At 51.4% G+C, this 21,224-nt stretch overlaps 1 protein-coding gene across 7 annotated transcripts in view; it reads left to right on the top strand.

Annotated features, from left to right (window-relative positions):
• Window positions 1-21,224, top strand: part of si:dkey-237h12.3 (teneurin-3) — a 126,438-nt gene that overhangs the window by 58,575 nt on the left and 46,639 nt on the right. For all 7 annotated transcript variants that reach the window (XM_029164896.3, XM_029164894.3, XM_029164893.3 and 4 more), the window contains 3 exons: window positions 3,996-4,234; window positions 16,503-16,628; window positions 18,401-18,615. In XM_029164896.3, the coding sequence (XP_029020729.1) occupies window positions 3,996-4,234; window positions 16,503-16,628; window positions 18,401-18,615 (580 nt within the window). The remainder of the gene's footprint in view (window positions 1-3,995; window positions 4,235-16,502; window positions 16,629-18,400; window positions 18,616-21,224) is intronic.

Here is a 21,224-nt window from a genome sequence, read left to right as displayed (position 1 = left end):
GTATTGAGGAATGTGTCTCAAATAGACTATATTATTACGTGTGAACTTTTTGAAGGCTTAATGGGACAAGCTATAAGCTCTGCTGGTGCTCCCCTGGATCCAAGGCGCGTAGGGCCGCTCCTACATATGTATGCGCTCCGGAGTCCACTCCAGCGTTTTTCCACTTGGATTCAATGAGGTTCAGCTCGGACAGTCGTCATGACATTTCAGAATGAGCCTTTTGAAGGCCTGCCCAGCCGCACGGTGCAGTTATAAATGTACTGTCAATCCTTGTTGGATTCATGTGTCAGGGGAGTCCTTTGGCGAAATGAAATTATGTCTCCGCTCTAAAATCATCATGTGGTACAGAGTCCCACAGACGGTGCATTTTACTGACGGAGGATGTGTTAGAATTTTTCTCGGGGGTGAGAAGAGAGAAGGAGAAAAAAAAGCGATTACAGGAGTAAATCCAAGTAGGATTTGTTTGTTCTGAGCGCGTGTACAGTTGTTTGTGTGGGTTGCACATGTCAGGCGTTCATCAGAGGAGGGAGTGAACTGTGATTCGTGTGTGTGTGTGTGTGTGTGTGTGTGTGTGTGTGTGTGTGTGTGTGTGTGTGTGTGGTGATGCCTGGTTACCTGCCAGCGTGGATGCTGGTGAGGCGCTCACGACGGTGATCCTCCGACGTCTCCCCGCTGTTTCTCGCGACGTCTGTTTCGCCAACAGCTTTAGCGGCGCACGTTTGTGTGCTTCGCCGTGCGATGCAGGCGAAGCGGCGGCGGCATCTGTGATTAGCAAGTGTCAGAGCTTAGATGAAATATGGCAGATAATGAGGTGCTATCTATATGTACAAGCGAATTAGACATTTAACCTGCAGCAGCTGAAAACACCTGTCTCCTTCCTGAAAGACTCTGGAGTTGGACTCCAAAGACCGCCTCAAACTTATGTACACAAGAGCTGAGCTGTTCTTATGTCAAACCTAATCAGACTCATTAAATATAATGAATTCCATGCGCAAACAGCCTGAGCGCTCTCAGCGAGTGACTCAAGATGGCACCATGCTGATCTGTGGGCAGGATGACACAAGCGCGCACGGAGGCGCCTCAGTGGCGGCGCTGCTGCCGCTGAGGCGGCTCGCGCGGCCCCCTGCTGAGAGGGCAGGTGGCGAGTCGCCGCCGCGCCACATCTGCAGGTCTCCCTCCGCCGCGGATTAAAGTGTCCTGATTATTCCCGCGCTCACCTTGAAATGCTAATGCTAACGGGGAACAGCGGCTAATGGGCAGATTACGCATTCCGAGGGCTCTGATTTGCATTGTCTCCAGTGCGCTCCCTCTCTCCTCCAGCTGGGGCTTAGCCGTGGACAAATCCACCCACTCACTGTTTAGTCTTTTGTCCTCCGCGAGGATGTTTTCAAATGTCACTCCGATGACAAGCAATGTTGTGAGAGTGGAGGAGACAAGTCTGGCCGTTGCCTTTGTGTTGCGGGCTTCTCAATGGGACCGACACACACACACACACACACACACACACACACACACACACACACACACACACACACACACACACACACACACACACGCCTGCGATCACGCTGACACGCAGCCATTCACTTGCTCTCCGTCTCACACTCTTGATTGTCTCCTTTCCTTCTCCCTCGCTTTCACTCAGGCCGCGGCGCTATCGCAGGGGCTGCCTGGATTAGCATAGTAATGTGCCTTGTTGCATCACACTGGCTGTAATCAATTACAGCCGGTCATCCAGTGTGTATAGCTGCAGACATTTACACCAGTCTTCAGTTTGTTAATCATGTCCAACAGCATTTCATCCTCAGACCCCTTCAATCTGCTCTTTAGAAGGACGGGGGGCTCTTAATGCCGCGTGCACTAAATGCCCAGTGTAGGAATTTGTCGCGCTGGTGCACATTAGTCTGGTTCTTGCAGATTCTGACAACATTTAGTGTCAGTCTGAGTCGTCATGTACAAAGCGAAGAGGAAATAAATGACCTTGCAGTTTTAAACCACCCACTATTTGCCATATGTTTCTGGTACTTATATGCATTCAGACTCTGGTTCTGCAACAGTGCAGTTTGTTTTCACTTAGTGGAGGTTTTATTCTTTCTGGTCCCACTACAATAAAACGCGTTTTGCCTTGGGCTCACTGAGTTCAGAAGTCCTCAGCCTGTGGAGCCACGAGAGCATTATGTGCCCACGTCTGTGCTAAAATAAAAGTTCAGCCCGTTTGGAGCCACTTATTTACAGGCAGAACCGAAACCTCCAGATCATCTCGACAACGTGCGCTAGATGTTCACCTTCCCCACATCACGCACGCACACACACGCACGCACGCACGCACGCACGCACGCACGCACGCACACACACACACACACACACACACACACACACACACACACACACACACGCACACACAGTCTACCTCATCAGATTGCATCCACTTACATTTAACTCCCCAGATAGTGGTGTCTATTTGCCTGCGCGTCTGACTACGCGTCTGCCGTCTTCGACGTTGTGCGAGTTCTGACCTCAATTCGTACCCGGCTGCATATTATAGAGTGTGCCGCAGCTACAGGACAGATTGTTCCAGATTGAGGAATCTGAACTTCTCCAGGTTGCCAACGCCTGGAGCATTGTCATTCCAGCGGTGACACACCGTAACCTTTAAATGGAATCCCTGTCTGTCCAAGGCGGCATGTGTCAATTGGGGCATGCAGGAGCCATGCAGACAGTTCGGAGCTGACATTTGTTCTTTTCGTCATGAATTGATCAGAGGTTTCAGCTCAGAGGAATCCTCACAGGAAATAGAAGAAGATGAAATATCAGCGGTAGGATTAAAATATCTGGAGAGGATGTGGCATAGGTTTACGAAGTGTCCTCCTATCACATCTGCTAAAATTCTATTCCACTGATGAATGATTAACTCCATGTTGACCCGCCGTCTCTATCAGCTAATCAGTGAGAGACTGGATTTCCAGCCTTGCGCCGCGCGGCTTTAGATTATACAGAATTAGCTGTTCTCCAGCTCCACAGCCAGGATTAGAAGAAAAAAAAAACAAACTCAACAAAACTTACACTGACACTTCACAGATGCCGCACAAATAATTGATGAGCAAACATTGCTTTATCAGTTTATGGCTGTATTTAAATTAGCGGTTACCGTGGCAACACACTCCTTCTGGGAACTACGGAGCACCCTTAAAAAGCAGCGTCTAAATCGTGTGAGAAGGCAGGAAGCGTTTTCAGAGAGAGAGACTTTCTTTCCCCTACATTTTTAAACTCTTCTCCATATTATAATATTATACATATATATAAAGTATATATATAAGTATGTATAGAGGTAATGTTGGTCGTAGACGGCTAAATGTTCATTTTATTGTTCTTATACTGTTCATGAAGCTCTTTTATCTCTGTAATTGCTGATCATTGCAAAGCAAACGTGGTCAAGTAGGTGAAGTGGCCTCTGCTACGTTTTATGGATAATTCTGTGGTTTACAGTCAAATGTTTGCTCCCACACATCGACGGGGATCGGCCTCGCCGCGCGTGGTCAATCTTTCCAATTTGCTGGACTGTCCCCATAAGCCTGGGGGCATTTGGGTAATAATCTCTATGTACTGTAGTGGCAACAGTGGCAACAAGACTTAATTCATTTACTTAAGAGCTTTCCACGTGGGGTTTAAAAGTTAATAGGACAATCACTCCATAGTGCATTTGATTAAACCCTCTTAATTACCCCAGGTATAATGGGCTATTAGCAAAAGCCCAGTTGTAAAAGGGCAAGTGGGAGATGATTGTTTTTATGAGGTTCTTTTTCACCTCTTCCAATGTCAGGATTATACAGGATATTATAATGTAGCCCAGTTCCTCACAGTCTGATACGCAGAGGTATTGTGTGGCACGTTGGAGCTAAGCTACAGGAACGTAACACACCCTGAGACCAAGGTGGACACACTGGCCATTTGTACCTCATTCCGCTCCCACATGCTGCCGTTCTCCTGCTCCACAGGCACTTTCTGTTTAAAACGGGCACGGGCACGACGCCTTTCTTCGGCGCCGCAGCCCCGGGTTACACGATGGCGACGGGGACGCTTTATTCCACGCCGGCGCGCCCTCTGCCCCGAAACAGCCTGTCCAGAGGGGCCTTCAAGTTCAAGAAGTCGCCCAAGCACTGCTCGTGGAAGTGCACGGCGCTGATCGCCGTGGGCATCGCCGTGCTGCTGTCCATCATCCTGTGCTACTGCATAGGTAAGCTAAACACAAACGCACCCATGGAACAGCCGGGAAGGTAAATATCACGTTTATTAACCTGCTCGTTTTACTTATTTATTAATGTCTTTCAGCATTCATACATGGACGTCTTTGATCTTGAGTTGGGGCTTCATTATGGAGGCTTATGACTCGCCTCGGTCTTGCTGTCAGGAGGCCGAGGCTTAATTTAGACCAACCCCACTAGACTTAAAAACAACTGTTCGTGTCTCTCCTTCCCCTCCTATCCACAGGCTCTCAGCAGGGTTCTGCTTTTATCTTTTTTCGCTTTCCAACTCTTATCCACACATTCTCCCTAACTCTTTATCTGTACAGCTGAACACATGTTCGCCTCAGCGGTTCAGATCCACGGTCCCGCTAGCCTTTTACCTACAGCCTTGTCGGCTACACCATCCCCATGGTAGCAATTTGAACAGTCCTCTTTTTCCTCCTCCTGTTGGTTCACTTAGAAGGTTCAGTCTCTGATTGCGACTGAAAGCACTTCAGGAGGTAAGAAATCTTGTCTGTAAATAGCTCATAATACCTGATATTCTGGGCTGACTGTTGGTTGAGCGAGAAGCTGTGCTGTAGCTTGAGCCCGAACAGTGGAGCCTGATTAGAAGCAAGCGTTCACATCCTAATTCTGCAAATTTAAAATAAATCAACCATTCCAGCTGACAAAGTCGATTATTTGCTGAGGCTTTGTTGTGAAAATCATCACTGCAGCCGTGGTGTTGTTTCCTGACGTGGAGGTGAAGCGCCACCGACACCAGCGAACAGGAGGCCGGCAGCGACGCACGGCTCCCGGTTTTAGGGGGAGGAAACAGGACTCCATTATGTCATGATCTGTGTTTTTGTTCTAGCTGATTCCTTGTCTTATTTTGGTTCCAGGTTCCGTTTCCTGTTTTATTTTGGTAGTCCCCCGGTCTCTGTTTTGTGTTCTAGCTTCACTCCCGAGTCATGTCACGTCACAGCTGTTCTTGTTTCACCCGGTCGTTATCCTCACCTGCGCTGCATCAGTAATCACTCACCCGTGTATTTAGTCACCTCCTGTTCCCGTAGTCACTTGCCAGATTGTCGTATTCGAGTTCCCTGAGTGTTCGTGTTTCATGAGTTGAGTTCCCTGAGTGTTCGTGTTTCTCGTGTCGTGTTCCTGTCTGTGTCGTGTATCCTGCCCGACCCTGGATTATCTACTTACCGTGAGTTTTTGCCTGTTCCCTGTCTGTACTTTCGCCGAGCCTTTTCGTGTATGACCTGGACCGTCTGACCGTGCCTTTAAGAATAAACCTTTTGTTGATTATAATATCGCCTCCGTGCTGTGCATGTGGGTTCGCCGTCTGCCTGCTTCGAGTCCCTGACAGAACAATCTGGCCACACTTGGACCCAGCCAGCACTTAGCCTCCGGTCAGGTCAGTGACTGTTTTTCCCCTTGTTTTTTACGGCAAATATAACTCCCCCGCGGAAGTATGGTTTCGGTTTCATCCTCTCCGCCTCGTCGGATCGTCGTGCCTGCACCAACCTGCCCAGCTCCATGGTTATTTCCCTGGGAGGATTTCCTGCTCTCACGCGGTCCTCAGCCTCCAGTTCAGCCGCGCGCTGCTCAGTCTCCCGTTCAGCCGCGCGCTGCTCAGCCTCCAAGTCAGCCGCGCGCTGCTCAGTCTCCAGTTCAGCCGCGCGCTGCTCAGTTTCCAGTTCAGCCGCGCGCTGCTCAGTTTCCAGTTCAGCCGCGCGCTGCTCAGTTTCCAAGTCAGCCGCGCGCTGCTCAGTTTCCAGTTCAGCCGCGCGCTGCTCAGTCTCCAGATCAGCCGCGCGCTGCTCAGTCTCCAGTTCAGCCGCGCGCTGTTCAATCTCCAGCTCAATCGTGCTTTGCCCAGTCTCCAGCTCAATCGTGTTTTGCCCAGTCTCCTGCTCAATCGTGTTTTCCCCAGTCTCCAGCCCAAGCTCCAGACGCCGCGGCCCCGTTTCACCATGCGGATCCCGGTACAGAGGTCCGGTCCACACCGCGCCCAGCGCCTCAAACGACGGACAGTCGCAGCTGCTCCGGACGGCGACGGCGGCGGCGCGGGTCCAGGATCCCGGGTCCCGCGGTCTCGGTCATGGGGACCGAGCAGCCTTCTTCCCCGACAGAGGAGCCCCTTAATTCTCTGACTGACTGTGTCCCTCTGATAACAGGCATCCCAGACAGCGTCGCCCGACGGGTCCACCTCCTCTGCTCTCCTCCAGTTGCCTTTCTCTTCGCCCACCTCATGAACACCGCCAATTCGGCTACAGACCAGGGCGCGAGAGAACAACTGTTCGAGGAAGCAGCCGCTCTCGTCCGGAGGGAGCCTGTCCTGCGTGAGGCCCTGCAACTCCCGGGCCTGCAGCCAGCGGCCGCTTCATGTCCCACCTCTCAGTCAGGTCAGCCTCGCCATGTTCATGCCCTGGTGCAGCCCTGTCGTCTCCAGGTCCCAGCCCAGTCGAACCTAGTCCAGACCCCAGATCAGCCGTGTGTTGCCCAGACCCCAGATCAGCCGTGTGTTGCCCAGACCCCAGATCAGCCGTGTGTTGCCCAGACCCCAGATCAGCCGTGTGTTGCCCAGACCCCAGATCAGTCGTGTGTTGCCCTGACCCCAGTTCCGTCCTTGTCCCCGTCAGAGGGCGCCGTCCGTCTGACGACTGTTAACCCCACCCAATCAGGCCCGACGTCTCCCCCGTCGAGCTCGGCAGCTGTAAGTTGTCATGCCAGCTCCGGAGTTGACGCCGTTCCAGTCCCTGTCGGCCATGTTGCGGCCGTTCCAGTCCCTGTCGGCCATGTTGCGGCCGTTCCAGTCCCTGTCGGCCATGTTGCGGCCGTTCTAGTTCCTGTCGGCTCCTCAGAGGAGGACGCCGTTCTAGTTCCTGTCGGCTCCTCAGAGGAGGACGCCGTTCCTGTTCCCGTCGGCCATATTGAGGCCGTTCTAGTTCCAGTTCCTGTCGGCTCCTCAGAGGAGGACGCCGTTCTAGTTCCTGTCGGCCAAGCAGAGGCCGTTCCAGTTCCTGTCGGCCATGTTGAGGTCGTTCCAGTTCCTGTCGGCCATGTTGCGGTCGTTCCAGTTCCTGTCGGCCATGTTGAGGTCGTTCCAGTTCCTGTCGGCTCCTCAGAGGAGGACGCCGTTCTAGTTCCTGTCGGCCAAGCAGAGGCCGTTCTAGTTCCTGTCGGCCAAGCAGAGGCCGTTCCAGTTCCTGTCGGCCAAGCAGAGGCCGTTCCAGTTCCTGTCGGCCAAGCAGAGGCCGTTCCAGTTCCTGTCGGCCAAGCAGAGGCCGTTCCAGTTCCTGTCGGCCAAGCAGAGGCCGTTCCAGTTCCTGTCGGCCAAGCAGAGGCCGTTCCAGTTCCTGTCGGCCAAGTTGAGGTCGTTCCAGTTCCTGTTCCTGTCGGCCATGTTGAGGTCGTTCCAGTTCCTGTTCCTGTCGGCCATGTTGAGGTCGTTCCAGTTCCTGTCCCTGTCGACCAAGTTGAGGTCGTTCCAGTTCCTGTTCCTGTCGGCCATGTTGAGGTCGTTCCAGTTCCTGTCCCTGTCGACCAAGTTGAGGTCGTTCCAGTTCCTGTCCCTGTCGACCAAGTTGAGGTCGTTCCAGTTCCTGTCCCTGTCGACCAAGTTGAGGTCGTTCCAGTTCCTGTCCCTGTCGACCAAGTTGAGGTCGTTCCAGTTCCTGTCCCTGTCGACCAAGTTGAGGTCGTTCCAGTTCCTGTCCCTGTCGACCAAGTTGAGGGCGTTCCCGTAGGCCGAGTAGAGGGCGTTCCCGTAGGCCGAGTAGAGGGCGTTCCCGTAGGCCGAGTAGAGGGCGTTCCCGTAGGCCGAGTAGAGGGCGTTCCCGTAGGCCGAGTAGAGGTCACCCCTGTCTCTGACCCCGTTCCTGTCGGCCCTGTAGCGGTCGTTCCAGTCCCCGTTCCTGTCGACCCTGTAGCGGTCGTTCCAGTCCCCGTTCCTGTCGACCCTGTAGCGGTCGTTCCAGTCCCCGTTCCTGTCGGCCCTGTAGCGGTCGTTCCAGTCCCCGTTCCTGTCGGCCCTGTAGCGGTCGTTCCAGTCCCCGTCACCCGTGGAGCCGTAGCGCCCGCCGGCCCCCAGGAGGAGGTCGCGCCAGCCGCAGTTCCTGCGCGCCTCCAGGAGGAGGTCGCGCCAGCCGCAGTTCCTGCGCGCCTCCAGGAGGAGGTCGCGCCAGCCGCAGTTCCTGCGCGCCTCCAGGAGGAGGTCGCGCCAGCCGCAGTTCCTGCGCGCCTCCAGGAGGAGGTCGCGCCAGCCGCAGTTCCTGCGCGCCTCCAGGAGGAGGTCGCGCCAGCCGCAGTTCCTGCGCGCCTCCAGGAGGAGGTCGCGCCAGCCGCAGTTCCTGCGCGCCTCCAGGAGGAGGTCGCGCCAGCCGCAGTTCCTGCGCGCCTCCAGGAGGAGGTCGCGCCAGCCGCAGTTCCTGCGCGCCTCCAGGAGGAGGTCGCGCCAGCCGCAGTTCCTGCGCGCCTCCAGGAGGAGGTCGCGCCAGCCGCAGTTCCTGCGCGCCTCCAGGAGGAGGTCGCGCCAGCCGCAGTTCCTGCGCGCCTCCAGGAGGAGGTCGCGCCAGCCGCAGTTCCTGCGCGCCTCCAGGAGGAGGTCGCGCCAGCCGCAGTTCCTGCGCGCCTCCAGGAGGAGGTCGCGCCAGCCGCAGTTCCTGCGCGCCTCCAGGAGGAGGTCGCGCCAGCCGCAGTTCCTGCGCGCCTCCAGGAGGAGGTCGCACCAGCCGCAGTTCCTGCGCGCCTCCAGGAGGAGGTCGCGCCAGCCGCAGTTCCTGCGCGCCTCCAGGAGGAGGCCGCGCCAGCCGCAGTTCCTGCGCGCCTCCAGGAGGAGGCCGCGCCAGCCGCAGTTCCTGCGCGCCTCCAGGAGGGGGTCGCGTCAGCCGCAGTTCCTGCGCGCCTCCAGGAGGGGGTCGCGTCAGCCGCAGTCCCGGCGGATCCCCAGGAGGGGGTCGCGTCAGCCGCAGTCCCGGCGGATCCCCAGGAGGGGGTCGCGTCAGCCGCAGTCCCGGCGGATCCCCAGGAGGGGGTCGCGTCAGCCGCAGTCCCGGCGGATCCCCAGGAGGGGGTCGCGTCAGCCGCAGTCCCGGCGGATCCCCAGGAGGGGGTCGCGTCAGCCGCAGTCCCGGCGGATCCCCAGGAGGGGGTCGCGTCAGCCGCAGTCCCGGCGGATCCCCAGGAGGGGGTCGCGTCAGCCGCAGTCCCGGCGGATCTCCAGGAGGGGGTCGCTCCCGTCGTAGTTCCTGCCGACCTCCAGGAGGGGGTCGCTCCCGTCGTAGTTCCTGCCGACCTCCAGGAGGGGGTCGCTCCCGCCGTAGTTCCTGCCGACCTCCAGGAGGGGGTCGCTCCCGCCGTAGTTCCTGCCGACCTCCAGGAGGGGGTCGCTCCCGCCGTAGTTCCTGCGGACCTCCAGGAGGGGGTCGCTCTCGTCGTAGTTCCTGCGGACCTCCAGGAGGGGGTCGCTCCCGTCGTAGTTCCTGCCGACCTCCAGGAGGGGGTCGCTCCCGTCCCGGCTCCGGCCGCACCGGCATCGGTTCCTGGCGGCCCGGTTCCGGCTGCTCCTGCATCGGTTCCTGCCTCTCGTCGCGGTGGGCCAAGGAGGACGCCGCTGGTCCCTGCCTCGTCCTCGTCTCGGCCGCCGGACTGGTGGTCTTGCCCTCGGCGCCTCCTGCTGCCCGGATGGCGCTGCCTCCTGCGGCGACGTCCGCCTCGACTCCTCAGCCCATTGGATCAGCGTCCGCCTGGAGGACGTTGCCATTCGGGGTGGCTCCCGGGGACATCGGTCCAGCCCAAGGGCACTAAGAGTGCCACCCTGGCTCAGCGGCTGCTGAGCAGGGTCTCGCCACGCCGTCACCCTCCGTGACGGAATCTCTGAACTTCATGTCTTCCCTGGTCGCGGACTTTGTTGTGGACTCTTGTTTTGGCCCTCCCCCGGTCCTCCCTCCACCCACCCTGCTCATGTCCCTTGAGGGGTAGGGATTCGGTCCCTCCGCCTGGGACCACCCTCCGCCCGCCCTGGTTTGGGGGGGGGGCTTCCGTAGGCGCCGTGGAAGGCGCCATAGGGGGGGGGGTACTGTCATGATCTGTGTTTTTGTTCTAGCTGATTCCTTGTCTTATTTTGGTTCCAGGTTCCGTTTCCTGTTTTATTTTGGTAGTCCCCCGGTCTCTGTTTTGTGTTCTAGCTTCACTCCCGAGTCATGTCACGTCACAGCTGTTCTTGTTTCACCCGGTCGTTATCCTCACCTGCGCTGCATCAGTAATCACTCACCCGTGTATTTAGTCACCTCCTGTTCCCGTAGTCACTTGCCAGATTGTCGTATTCGAGTTCCCTGAGTGTTCGTGTTTCATGAGTTGAGTTCCCTGAGTGTTCGTGTTTCTCGTGTCGTGTTCCTGTCTGTGTCGTGTATCCTGCCCGACCCTGGATTATCTACTTACCGTGAGTTTTTGCCTGTTCCCTGTCTGTACTTTCGCCGAGCCTTTTCGTGTATGACCTGGACCGTCTGACCGTGCCTTTAAGAATAAACCTTTTGTTGATTATAATATCGCCTCCGTGCTGTGCATGTGGGTTCGCCGTCTGCCTGCTTCGAGTCCCTGACACATTATGTGCGGCGGCATTAGACAATCTTTAGACATGTCATTCGGTCAAACGGAACAAATGATAGACAAGCTGCCAGGAGTGAATGCAGCCGGGAGAAGCTCTTAATCTGCGAGGAGTCTGATCTCTGCCAGGAGTATTCCTATTTCGCTGGCTTCTCCTCTTTTGCAGAAATTGCAGATGTCCCGATATGATTCAGCGGCGTCTGTGTCTGACTGAGCTCCGTCAGATATGCAGACGCGACCCGGTGCGGCTTCCCAACGCGCCGCCGCCGCCGCCTCGCCTTTGACGGAGGCTCGGCCGGCGTCGCCCCGCGCTTCTGAAGCCCGGTTCACAGGCTGACGGACCGCTCGCGTCCTCGGGGCTCCCGTTGAAGCGCAGGCGGCGCCGGTTCAAATGGCCGGCGCAGACGGCAGCGTCGCAATGAAAACGCGGCTTGAGCGGCGCTCTTACAGGAGAGAAAACGCTTCCAAACACTTGAACCAAAAAAAAAAAAAAAAAGACCTTGGTGCACAAAGCCTTTGTTGTACTAGAAGTAAAACTTGCTCATTCTGTCAAACAGGAAGCGCTTTTATCTCGCTCAGGAAGATAAACTAATGCTCATCCTCTCCCTCTTCTTCTGGGAGTTCCACCCAATGAGGAGGCTTCCCGGCATTTCCTTCTTCATAACAGCGTGTGTCAAAGCTGACTTCCCACTAACCTTTGGAGTCTTGACCACAGCTATAAACCCGTTACAGATTCATCACTCCTCTTGCCCTCCCCTGTCATCCAAACCCTTAATCTCTACACTGCGCCTTTCTCCCCGGGCGGATATATAAGTATTCATTCAGCTCGGAGGCCGGGGAAATGTGACACCGTTGTATAAGGAGAAATATGGTGTTGTTTGGAAGATCCTATAACCAGTGTTTTATTGGTGAGCAGGGAGGGGAGTGCACTCTTGGAGGAGAAGTCATAAATGTGCTATATCAATATCAATATTCACAACACTTTTATTGACTTAACTGTTTTTGTTACTTCTCGTTCATGATCTCACCTCGTAAAATTAGTATGGCTGTAGACGTATATTTCATTTTAAAGCTCCTCCGTGTGAAGGAATCAGTTGCTATTTTTATTTGTCTTTGGGCTCATAACGGATCTGCTCAGTTTACACAGGGAGGGAAAAAAGAGCCGAAACGCTCATTTGTTCAGCTGTTGTCACTGACAGTTCTAGCAGACTGGATTCATTTACAACATTTTCATCCCAACAATCACCAACTTGTTTAATTGTAGACCTGTCAGATGTTTGGGAATTGTATTTCTGGCCTGAATCCAGAGTGTGTGCCTGACGCCTTGCTGTGTGTGTGTGTGTGTGTGTGTGTGTGTGTGTGTGTGTGTGTGTGTGTGTGTGTGTGTGTGTGTGTGTGTGTGTGTGTGTGTGTGTGTGTGTGTGTGAGTTAAACAGATGCAGCTCTCTGCCACTTGCCTCAGGTGTCTCAGAGTGTTTCCACCACTTCCTCTCCCTTTTATCTGCTGCCAATTCACCTGCCAGGTGCAATGACTCAAATAGCTACAATGTGCACTTATACTTTAATACTTTTCCTAGTGTCAGCTCACACATTCCCATTAGTACTGAGACGGAGTCAAAGACAAACGCAAGCACACCTGCATCTATTATATGGTAAAATCAGGCTGTGTGTGAAACACGCTCTCCCATGTTATACGTTTTTTACCTCATCGCTCAGTTTAAGCCTCATAGTGTATCTAATAATGAATTAGAAACACATTGTTATGACAAAATGTTTATCACTGAATTAACTTCAGCAGTAGGAAAATGCTGCAGAGCTGCAGCCATAAACCTGGACCCTGGCTGACGGACAAAAGCAGCGTCTCTAATTCAAATGAGGCAAACCTGCTGAGGTGAAGCTTTCCAGTTCCAGTTCTGCAAACTGGCCTGATTGGAAGACTTTCAGCAATTGTTCAGATATGGGGAGGCCAATCAGGACCGAGTCCAGCTTTGATGCTCTGATTGGGTGCAGGGAGAGCATGTGGATTTTCAGAAATATAGTCTAAATTGAGCTGCACAAACAAAATTAAACGTGAACATTGTCCTAAGTGAACATGTTTTGTATGTTTTTAAATAAGTAGAAGACAATGGATTTCAGTTTCTTGATTTGCCTTTGAATGTCACACAAATGCAAAGAGTATAGTCCTTACGCGTGTCCTTAAATGAATCGTGAATTATTTCGCGTTATCTGTTGCTTTTGTAAAAGTGCATTCCACAGATTTGTAATTCAGGGTGAAGTTCTCTAAAAAGCAAGAAGATTAAATTTATCAGGCGCATGAAGAACACTTTGGTGTTGTTGTTATGTTTTTCACTGAAGGTTAGTTGATTGAATTTGTGGGTCTTGTAAAATTGTTGACATAGGGGACATTTTTGTGTTTATACAAGGTCCTAGTAGTTGGCGGAGAGTGGATCACGCCGTGGACTCCACTCACCTCGGGTGAGCGTTGGATCGAGGGGGAAAACACAGCTTCCGATACTAATAAAAAATATAGAAATCCCACGGAGACTAACAAAAGGAGACTGTGAGCTCGCACCAGCTGTCACGAGACGACAAACACACAGGCTTGGTCGATCTTCGCTGGAGACATTGTCATTCCATTTGACGCTGCTGGAGACGCCGTCCCAGTGAACAGGAACATCTTAGCCGTGCTGGGAGCTGTGCAGCTTACTTGTGGAAGACCCCCAGGGATGTTTCTGCAGTGGTGCAGGTTCCAGCATAAAACTATGTTTGTCTCCATAATTTTGAGGCTGCTCAGCCAAAGTTGTTGCTGGCACACCGGCTCTCCAGATGGGCCACCACTCTCTGGTAAATGCACTAATTATTCTTGGTGACGATGGCCATCTGAATAACGTCATCTACATATTTCAAAAGGAAACATTTATGTTCCTAATGACCCGGGCTGCTTAGATGGATATTTTTTCCCTTTGCGGGTTTCTTCTGTAGCATAACAAGCAGGTAGACGCACCAGAAGGGATGCGAAGCAGAAATGATGCGGGGGAATTCGCCCTGAGACCAACTGGGAGGATTTTATGGGGCTTGTGTTGCACTTTCCAGGGCTGAATTGTTTGCGCTTCTATACAATAAGTGTGATGTGGTCATCGGAGGTCGGACACACCTTCTGTGAACTTTCACATTCAGCCTTCTGTTGGTTGTGAGTGGAGATCTCCCACATTTTGCCATCGCAGATTAGAGGCAAGCACAGAGTTCCTCATCGCCTATAAATATTAATTGAAGTTGTCTAGGCTACAGGGGTAACTTATGCAAATTCAAAAATGGAGTATTCACCTCAAAGCAATTTGTTGATGAGGTAAGTGGGGATTCAGGTGCAGCCGCGCTAAGAGCACGCGGCTGGTGGCTGAGATGTGATGAGAGCCGTCTCCTTTGGTCAAACCAGGAGCGGGATTCAAGCTTGTTTTGCCTTCACTTATAGATCACAGATACAGAAATGTGAAGGTCCGGTCCTGTCCAGTGGTGCAGCTGCGATTAGAGTGGAAACGGGGCTCATGCATGCAGGTTCCCCAGAGGACACATCCTCATATGACTTATCTTGACATTTTCATTTTATAGTGAAATGTCACAATAACAATGAATTGATTGGTATAAATTTGCTACAGGTAATCATGGTTCCCAGAGGATATATTTTAATAACTTTAATGACTCTGTGACTTTCCATCTTCATCATATGTAATCATATATGTGTGTAAAGTTGACCCCACACCCACTCCCATTCTCAGCTTGATGAATGAACTTAATTATATTGAGTCTGGAGCTTCAGCTCACCCCATCTTTATGTTTAAAGCTCCACGTGTCGCTCCATTTTTACTTTGCGTGTCTTGTCGTGACTCATCTTAATGATAGAATTTTCTCTTAGCAATGCTATTTTTGGGAATGCGTGTTTTGTCAGACACTCCGGTGTTTTGTCGTGAAACCTTTTAATCTGCTTTATTTTCATGCTGCCAATCATTTTGCGAGAGTAGGTGTCACTTTCGGGAAAGCAGATGGAGCTTCACTCGGGGTTAATGCTCCATGTCATCAGCTGATTCTGGCAATTTACGACTCAGCAGCTCGGCAGCCAGCGTGTTATTAGGATCGTGGAGCCTTTGCGCAATTAAAGGCCACCGACATGTTGGCGTTGTTTACACTGTGCTCCTTGAAGAAGTTGGTATGAAAAGCAGGAGATTTACAGTTAACCTAACTGAAGGAGACGATGCTGTGTTTGTATTAATGTCTGGATTCAGTGTGTAGCACAAACAGGAACACTTTAAGCATTAAATGACATTACGTACTGTGGCAGATATTGCCCGTCTGCCTGTCTTCCCAATACATCCCTACTCTGTATCGTCTGTCTTTTCCAAACCAAATTATCGAGAGCATCAGGAAACTTCATTGCTGTAAAAACATAGAAAACAAGACCAAAGGACTTGGATCCTGCAGTGATTCGGCAGCGAGATCATTTAGAAAAGTCAGCCTTGTGGGAAATATTGATGAACCAGTCACCTTTCATTTCAGCGGCTCTTCACCTTCAGACGTGCGCTAATTGTGCACTATTTCTGAGGAATTCAAGGCTGCGCCGGCTGTAATGCTGCGTGTGTTCTCACTAAGGTGAAGCCAAGTATTTTTATCAGCCGGCTCCAGAGGCAACGCGCCTCCCGCTTTAACAAAGTACCCACTGATGCGCCGCCCATATACGCTCTCCATCTCTCTCCCTTTTGCTCTCCCTCACATTTGATATTCTCTCTGGCCCCTTTCGTCCACCTCAAGTTATTTGCTGCAGTCAATATCCATCTTCGCAGCGAGCGCTGGGTGCTGGAGAAAAGTTCCTCCCGCAGATCAAATGGTCGGAAATCAAGACGCTTCCTCAGCATGTTCCCCGGCTGCTGACTTTGAAGGAGATTGTCCCTCTCGCTGTGCTCACAGAAGCACCTCGCTTCCCCAAAACAAGAGGAGCGCAGTGTGATTGGATCCAGCGCTGTGACAAATAAAGCAGGTTGGCTGAATGAAAGCCAAACACAGTTTAGTTATGTAAGAGAGCTGGAGGAGTGTTGCAGCGTCTTACCCTCTCACTTCCCCCCCCTGCTGTGACTGTGTATCCCAATACGCTGCCTTACACTTTCTTAAAAAGCCCCTCACTTCGATTACAGTCTTTCAGGCGCGGCGTCCTTCTGTTCTCGTACGAGACGTTTCCAGTGTATCTCGTCTGTTTGTCTGAAGTGAAAGCTTCGTGTTAAAATAGAAATCCAGCCTGCTGCTGTCTTTCATACGGCGGCTGTTTGTGTTCCGACAGTCTCCGCGCGTTAATGAACAGCTCTCCCCGAGGAAACATGCTACAGCGACAGGGTTCCCGAGTATTGATTGAAATGACTTTGTTCGGCCTCTATCGGTGCTAAGCTCACACAAAAGCCGCCCAAGACCGAGTAGCTGCAAGAAGAAAAGCGGAACGTGAACCCGAGCTAAGCTGCTGTTTCTACCGCCTGTATTACAGTACATCCATTTATCGCTCTCTCCTACGGCTTTTTTGTGCCTAAGTGGCTTGATTGTTTGTTGCCTGACTGTGTGCTTATTTGTTTATCGCTTGCTACGAGCCCACACATCTTTTTTATTTATTTTTTTCCCGTGTGTATTTCACAGCAATGCACCTTTTCGGCCTCAACTGGCAGCTCCAAGAGTTGGACGGCCAGCCGGCGTTCGAGAACGGAGGAGTGGGGAAGACGGGGCCCACACAGTCGAGCGTAGTGACGGCTCTCGCTGCCGACGGTGAGCAAAGAAAAGCCTCCTGTCTGAATAAATCACTAATTAACTTTCATAAAAGCCCTCAAAGTATGAATGCATATAATTAATCATGTTTATTCCTTTGTTGTTTTTATTGTAGCTGTATTTCTCTCAGGGTTAAGCTTTTCTTTTAGACATAGGAAATAATGAGGACAAAATGAAACCGCCACTCAACTATCACACACACCTGTGATGCATTATGTTAGTCATATATACAAACCCACTCACAGTCCACTTTATTAGGGACACCTTTACAATTAAACGCACTCCACTCTTTGCTTTTGTTGCAGCTCTACGACACGTTTGTTTGATTTCCTGGTGTGAGTCCCTCCAACCTCTCAGACTCGTGTGCATGTGTGAAAACCAAGAAACAGGGTCGCTCTAGTTTGTTTCTAGACGTTTAATTCCAACTTAAAATATTTTTCATGACATGCACCAGGAGCTAAAACAAAGGAATTCAATTCAAATCAATTAAATGTTTCCAATCGTCAGCGAAGGGGGCTTTAAGCTGCCAAGCGTGTGGGCTCCTGAGCGCCGGAGTAACGTGTACATACAGTGATAGTTGCCCAGTCAGCTCTTGGACTTTGAAATGCTTCGCCCTCTGAATACTAATTAACCGCTTCCAGACGGCCTTGTGCTGCTTAATCATATTCGTGGACCATTTATTGTGCATTCAACAACAAGCCGCCTCGGCTCACCTGTACCGCACACGCCACCCAATTAACCGCTAAACACTGCACTGCTCAGAATGCGTGACCACGGAAGCATTAATTGAGTTGAGTGGGCCCGGCAAAAGCTCAATTGTTTAAACTTGGCTAAATTTAAATCCTCATAAGCACTGCTAATTAAGATAGCTTGAAGCAGGTTATGGACTGTTTAAAGGCAATCAATAGCCTGCTATTATATTGCTGGCGCCTCCAGTCTTCACTTTGACTGAAGTGAAGTGACAGCCGGAGCCGCGGTGAGGACGGCTGATAGCACGGGCTCCATGCGCCGCGTGCTTCCTCCAGCTGCACCCAGAACAGGCTCACGAGCCGCGACGCTGTTCAGGAAAGGAGCAAAGGTTGAGATGTTATTATGTTGCAGACGACTCTGCAACATGCACCCAACACGCTGAAGTTAGCGCCGTAGCTAATTAAGGAGCGCAGCTGCGTTCCCTCTACGACAGAGCAACGCTTTTAAAACGCTCCAGAGTCTTTTTTTTTTTTTCCTCTCTTTCTTCTCAACAATGAAATTTCTTCTTGTAATAGCACATTGCACGTCATGGTTTTTCATGTGAGCATGAGTCACGGCCGTCCCCGTCTTTGGCGCTGGAGGAACACAGTTTAAGAACATCATTCACCAAATAGTTTTGATTTGCTGTTATTGCTCTGGCAAGGTAGCACTCAGTATAGTGGACACTCCATTTAGACCTTATCTCATATGAAGCCTCATATGAGTCATCTGGACCAGACGGGAGATGGGAGATGTGGGCTGTTAGAGCCAATTATATCTGGTCATTTTTTTCACTGAGCAGTGCATCATGGACCACAGGGAATCATTACTCTTAACCCTGCCTAGCTTGGTGTCTGCCCATTTGGAAACGATATGACTATCTTATTATTAAGCCCCCGTTTGAATAAAGGAGTAAGAATAGAAAAAGATGGACTCTAGCATTACTGATACCCTGATGAAAAAGCCCAGATAACACAGAGATCAGAGTGTGATTTGCTGCTGTGTTGTGCTTCGCTCACACCTCGCCTGCGTCTGTCTTTTAGGAAGGAGTAGTGTGCTCCATCAGGAGAACAACTCCGTGGACACCGGCCAGGTGGACGTAGGGAAGCGGGCCGGGCAGAGCGTCCCCCCGGGGGTGTTCTGGCGCTCCCAGATAACCATGGAGCAGCCGCGCTTCCTCAAGTTCAACATCTCGGTGCAGAAGAACGCGCTGATCGGCGTGTACGGACGCAAGGGCCTGGCGCCGTCTCACACCCAGGTGACGGCTTTGCTCTTTTCCTTCATTCACCTGCTCTGGGGGTTCACAGCAACGCTTGGTTTGCTATTAGCGGGGCTTAGGCTAATATTAGCCCAAATGAACAAACGCCGACTCCATTGATTTCACAGTGGACCTCACTTAATTAGTTTGTCAACTCGATTTAATACAGTTTCTGTTCGACTGATGTTAAAGTTAAATGTTAAAAATCCTTTTATTACATCATATTAAAGAGAAATTGTAAGATAAGATATATTAAAGTTAAAGTATCTGCATCACCCTGTTTAAATACATTATTTATTATCTGCGCTCATGAGACGCCTCATTTAAATTCTGCCCACATTTGCGAATCACCACCGGACGCGGGTTTGGTTTCAGTTTTCGGCTCTCGGCTCTGATTTGCTTGTGTTGACGTGCACGTCCCTCACTTTCACTAAATGTCTGCCATTTGCAAATTGAAGTGTTTCCAAAATGTCTGATGTGTCACTTGAATGACATTTCTGGGTATCCGAATGTCCGATGTGTGGTGATGGTGATGGAAGCACTCAGACAATGGCTATTTTCCACCACACTTCACTGCAAAAGCTCTTAGCTTCACCTTCTTGACATTCTCTCTTAGTAAAGATGGGCTTCACTCAAGTGTAGACAGTTAGGGCCACTCTTTGATGGAAGAAAGTCCACTGCAAGTGACAACAGGTGAGCTGGATTGCACTTTCAAGGTGAAAAAAGGAAGCCCAACAAAATCAAAGACCAAAGGCTACTAATTAACAAGACTCCACTTTTATGTCTCTCCAGCATTTGTACCACAGACACTCAAGCCTGTCAATGCTGGACACTGTTCCATTGTGGCCACCTCTAAATTACATTCTGTTCAGGTACCGGGGGCACAAATCAATGCATTTACTTAACTGAGCATGAAAGACCCCAACGAGAGATATTGACTGTTCGTCGTATTCACAGCTCGGAAGACAAGACAACATTTAAGTGCAACAGCCTTTCCACCTTCCTCAAATATAGACTTCCTCCATCTGCTATTGAGTGCATGTCCGCGCTGACACCAACCAAGTTAGATGAAGCAAACTTCTTCCTCTCAACACTCTGGACTCTGTTGTGCCAAACTAAATACAGTCAGTCTGAAGACTGAAGGTTTCCCCCCTCCGTCCGTGAGGGATCCGGCTCTAGCTCGCTCGCCCTCTCTCTCTCTCTCTCTCTCCACGCTTGGTGTGTTGCCTGCTATTCACGGGTATTGTTGGATTGAAATGAGTTGGGGGCTTTCACACCAGCTAATCGAGATGTATGCACTTGGCCGGGAGGTTTAGGGCTTGTGGAATGAACTGTTTTATTACTTTTCCCTCCAGCCGGCGACACAAAGAAGGCAACTTCCGCCAGGTTAATATCCCTCCCCTGCCCCCTGCTCCACACAAATGAGCTTAAATCACGGCGTTGACTTCACCTGCCCCTCGCTTAATGCTCTCTTTCCTGTTGTTTGCAAGTCAACTCGACGGTTGCTCTGGTCGATGCCGGGCGCATTCCTCGGCGCTAAATCCTGTTTTTATGTATATTTCTTTGTCCCGTTTTAAATGCGTTTCAAAGTCTATTGTGCTTCTGTGAGGCTGGATGTTGTGTGGAGCTCTGTTAAATTATGCATTTTGCCTTTCTCGCTATTGGATTCTTTCTTCTCCTTATTTTATTTAATATGTCGCATTTGAAGCGAACATTAGGACACAAGCGGTGCACAGCATGGTTACATGCTTTGGTGCTGGAACAGATTTCATCCCGATACAATGACAAAGTGGTGATATGTGACTAAGCTGTTATGATGAACGTGCTACCGACTGACACCACCAGCGCCGACGTTCATCTGGAGCAGCGTCTACATCCTATTTCACCTCCGGTTCGGTCTCTGGGAACCCTGGAAAAACAATCTGCTTCCCATCCATCCATCCGTCCATCATCATTACTGCTTCCCCTTAAAAGGGTCACAGGGCTCTGGAGCCGTCCCAGCTGGGCCCAGGTCTGGCCTGGGCGCTCGCCACTGCCTCAGCAGCACAATCCTACCTTTGCATGCTTCTTGTCGGATGCTGAGCACATAGTGTCAAGCGCAGAGTGTTTTTTCTATTATTCAAGCGCTGGGAGAAGACTGAATCGAGTGTTTTTGCTTCAGTAAATGTTATTTGCGGTGTAGTGCAGAATGTCCTGATGTGTTGATGAACCAAATTTCCCGTTTCTTTCTGCACTTACTTGTTGTTGTCCACCGCAGGAAGCACCGCGTCGGTGGTGGTGCCGTTAAAAGCACCAGTATTACATCCAGGCTACACCCACATTTAGTTTCATTTGGTTTACACTGATAATTAAAACAATAAAACAAGCAGTTTGCAATGAGAACAGAAACTGTTTTAACTGTCAGTCAGAAGCCAGAGGCTTAGCAGTTCATTAAAGCCCTCTGCAAACAGCCTCGTCGTTGGATTTGAAGCCCAGCAACCTGCTTCCGTGCCAATCTGTATGCAGCCCAGTGTTTTCACTATAGGCCACGTCTGTGTATCTAACAACTGCTTCAACCAGGGGATCCGTCTGCATCTGTTGTGCGCCTCTCCAGCCTCCGAGCGCTCTGC

The sequence above is a fragment of the Betta splendens genome, chromosome 10 (assembly GCF_900634795.4).
Source record: "Betta splendens chromosome 10, fBetSpl5.4, whole genome shotgun sequence".
Classification (NCBI taxonomy): domain Eukaryota; kingdom Metazoa; phylum Chordata; class Actinopteri; order Anabantiformes; family Osphronemidae; genus Betta; species Betta splendens.
This window is presented reverse-complemented; position numbering and strand designations above follow the sequence as displayed.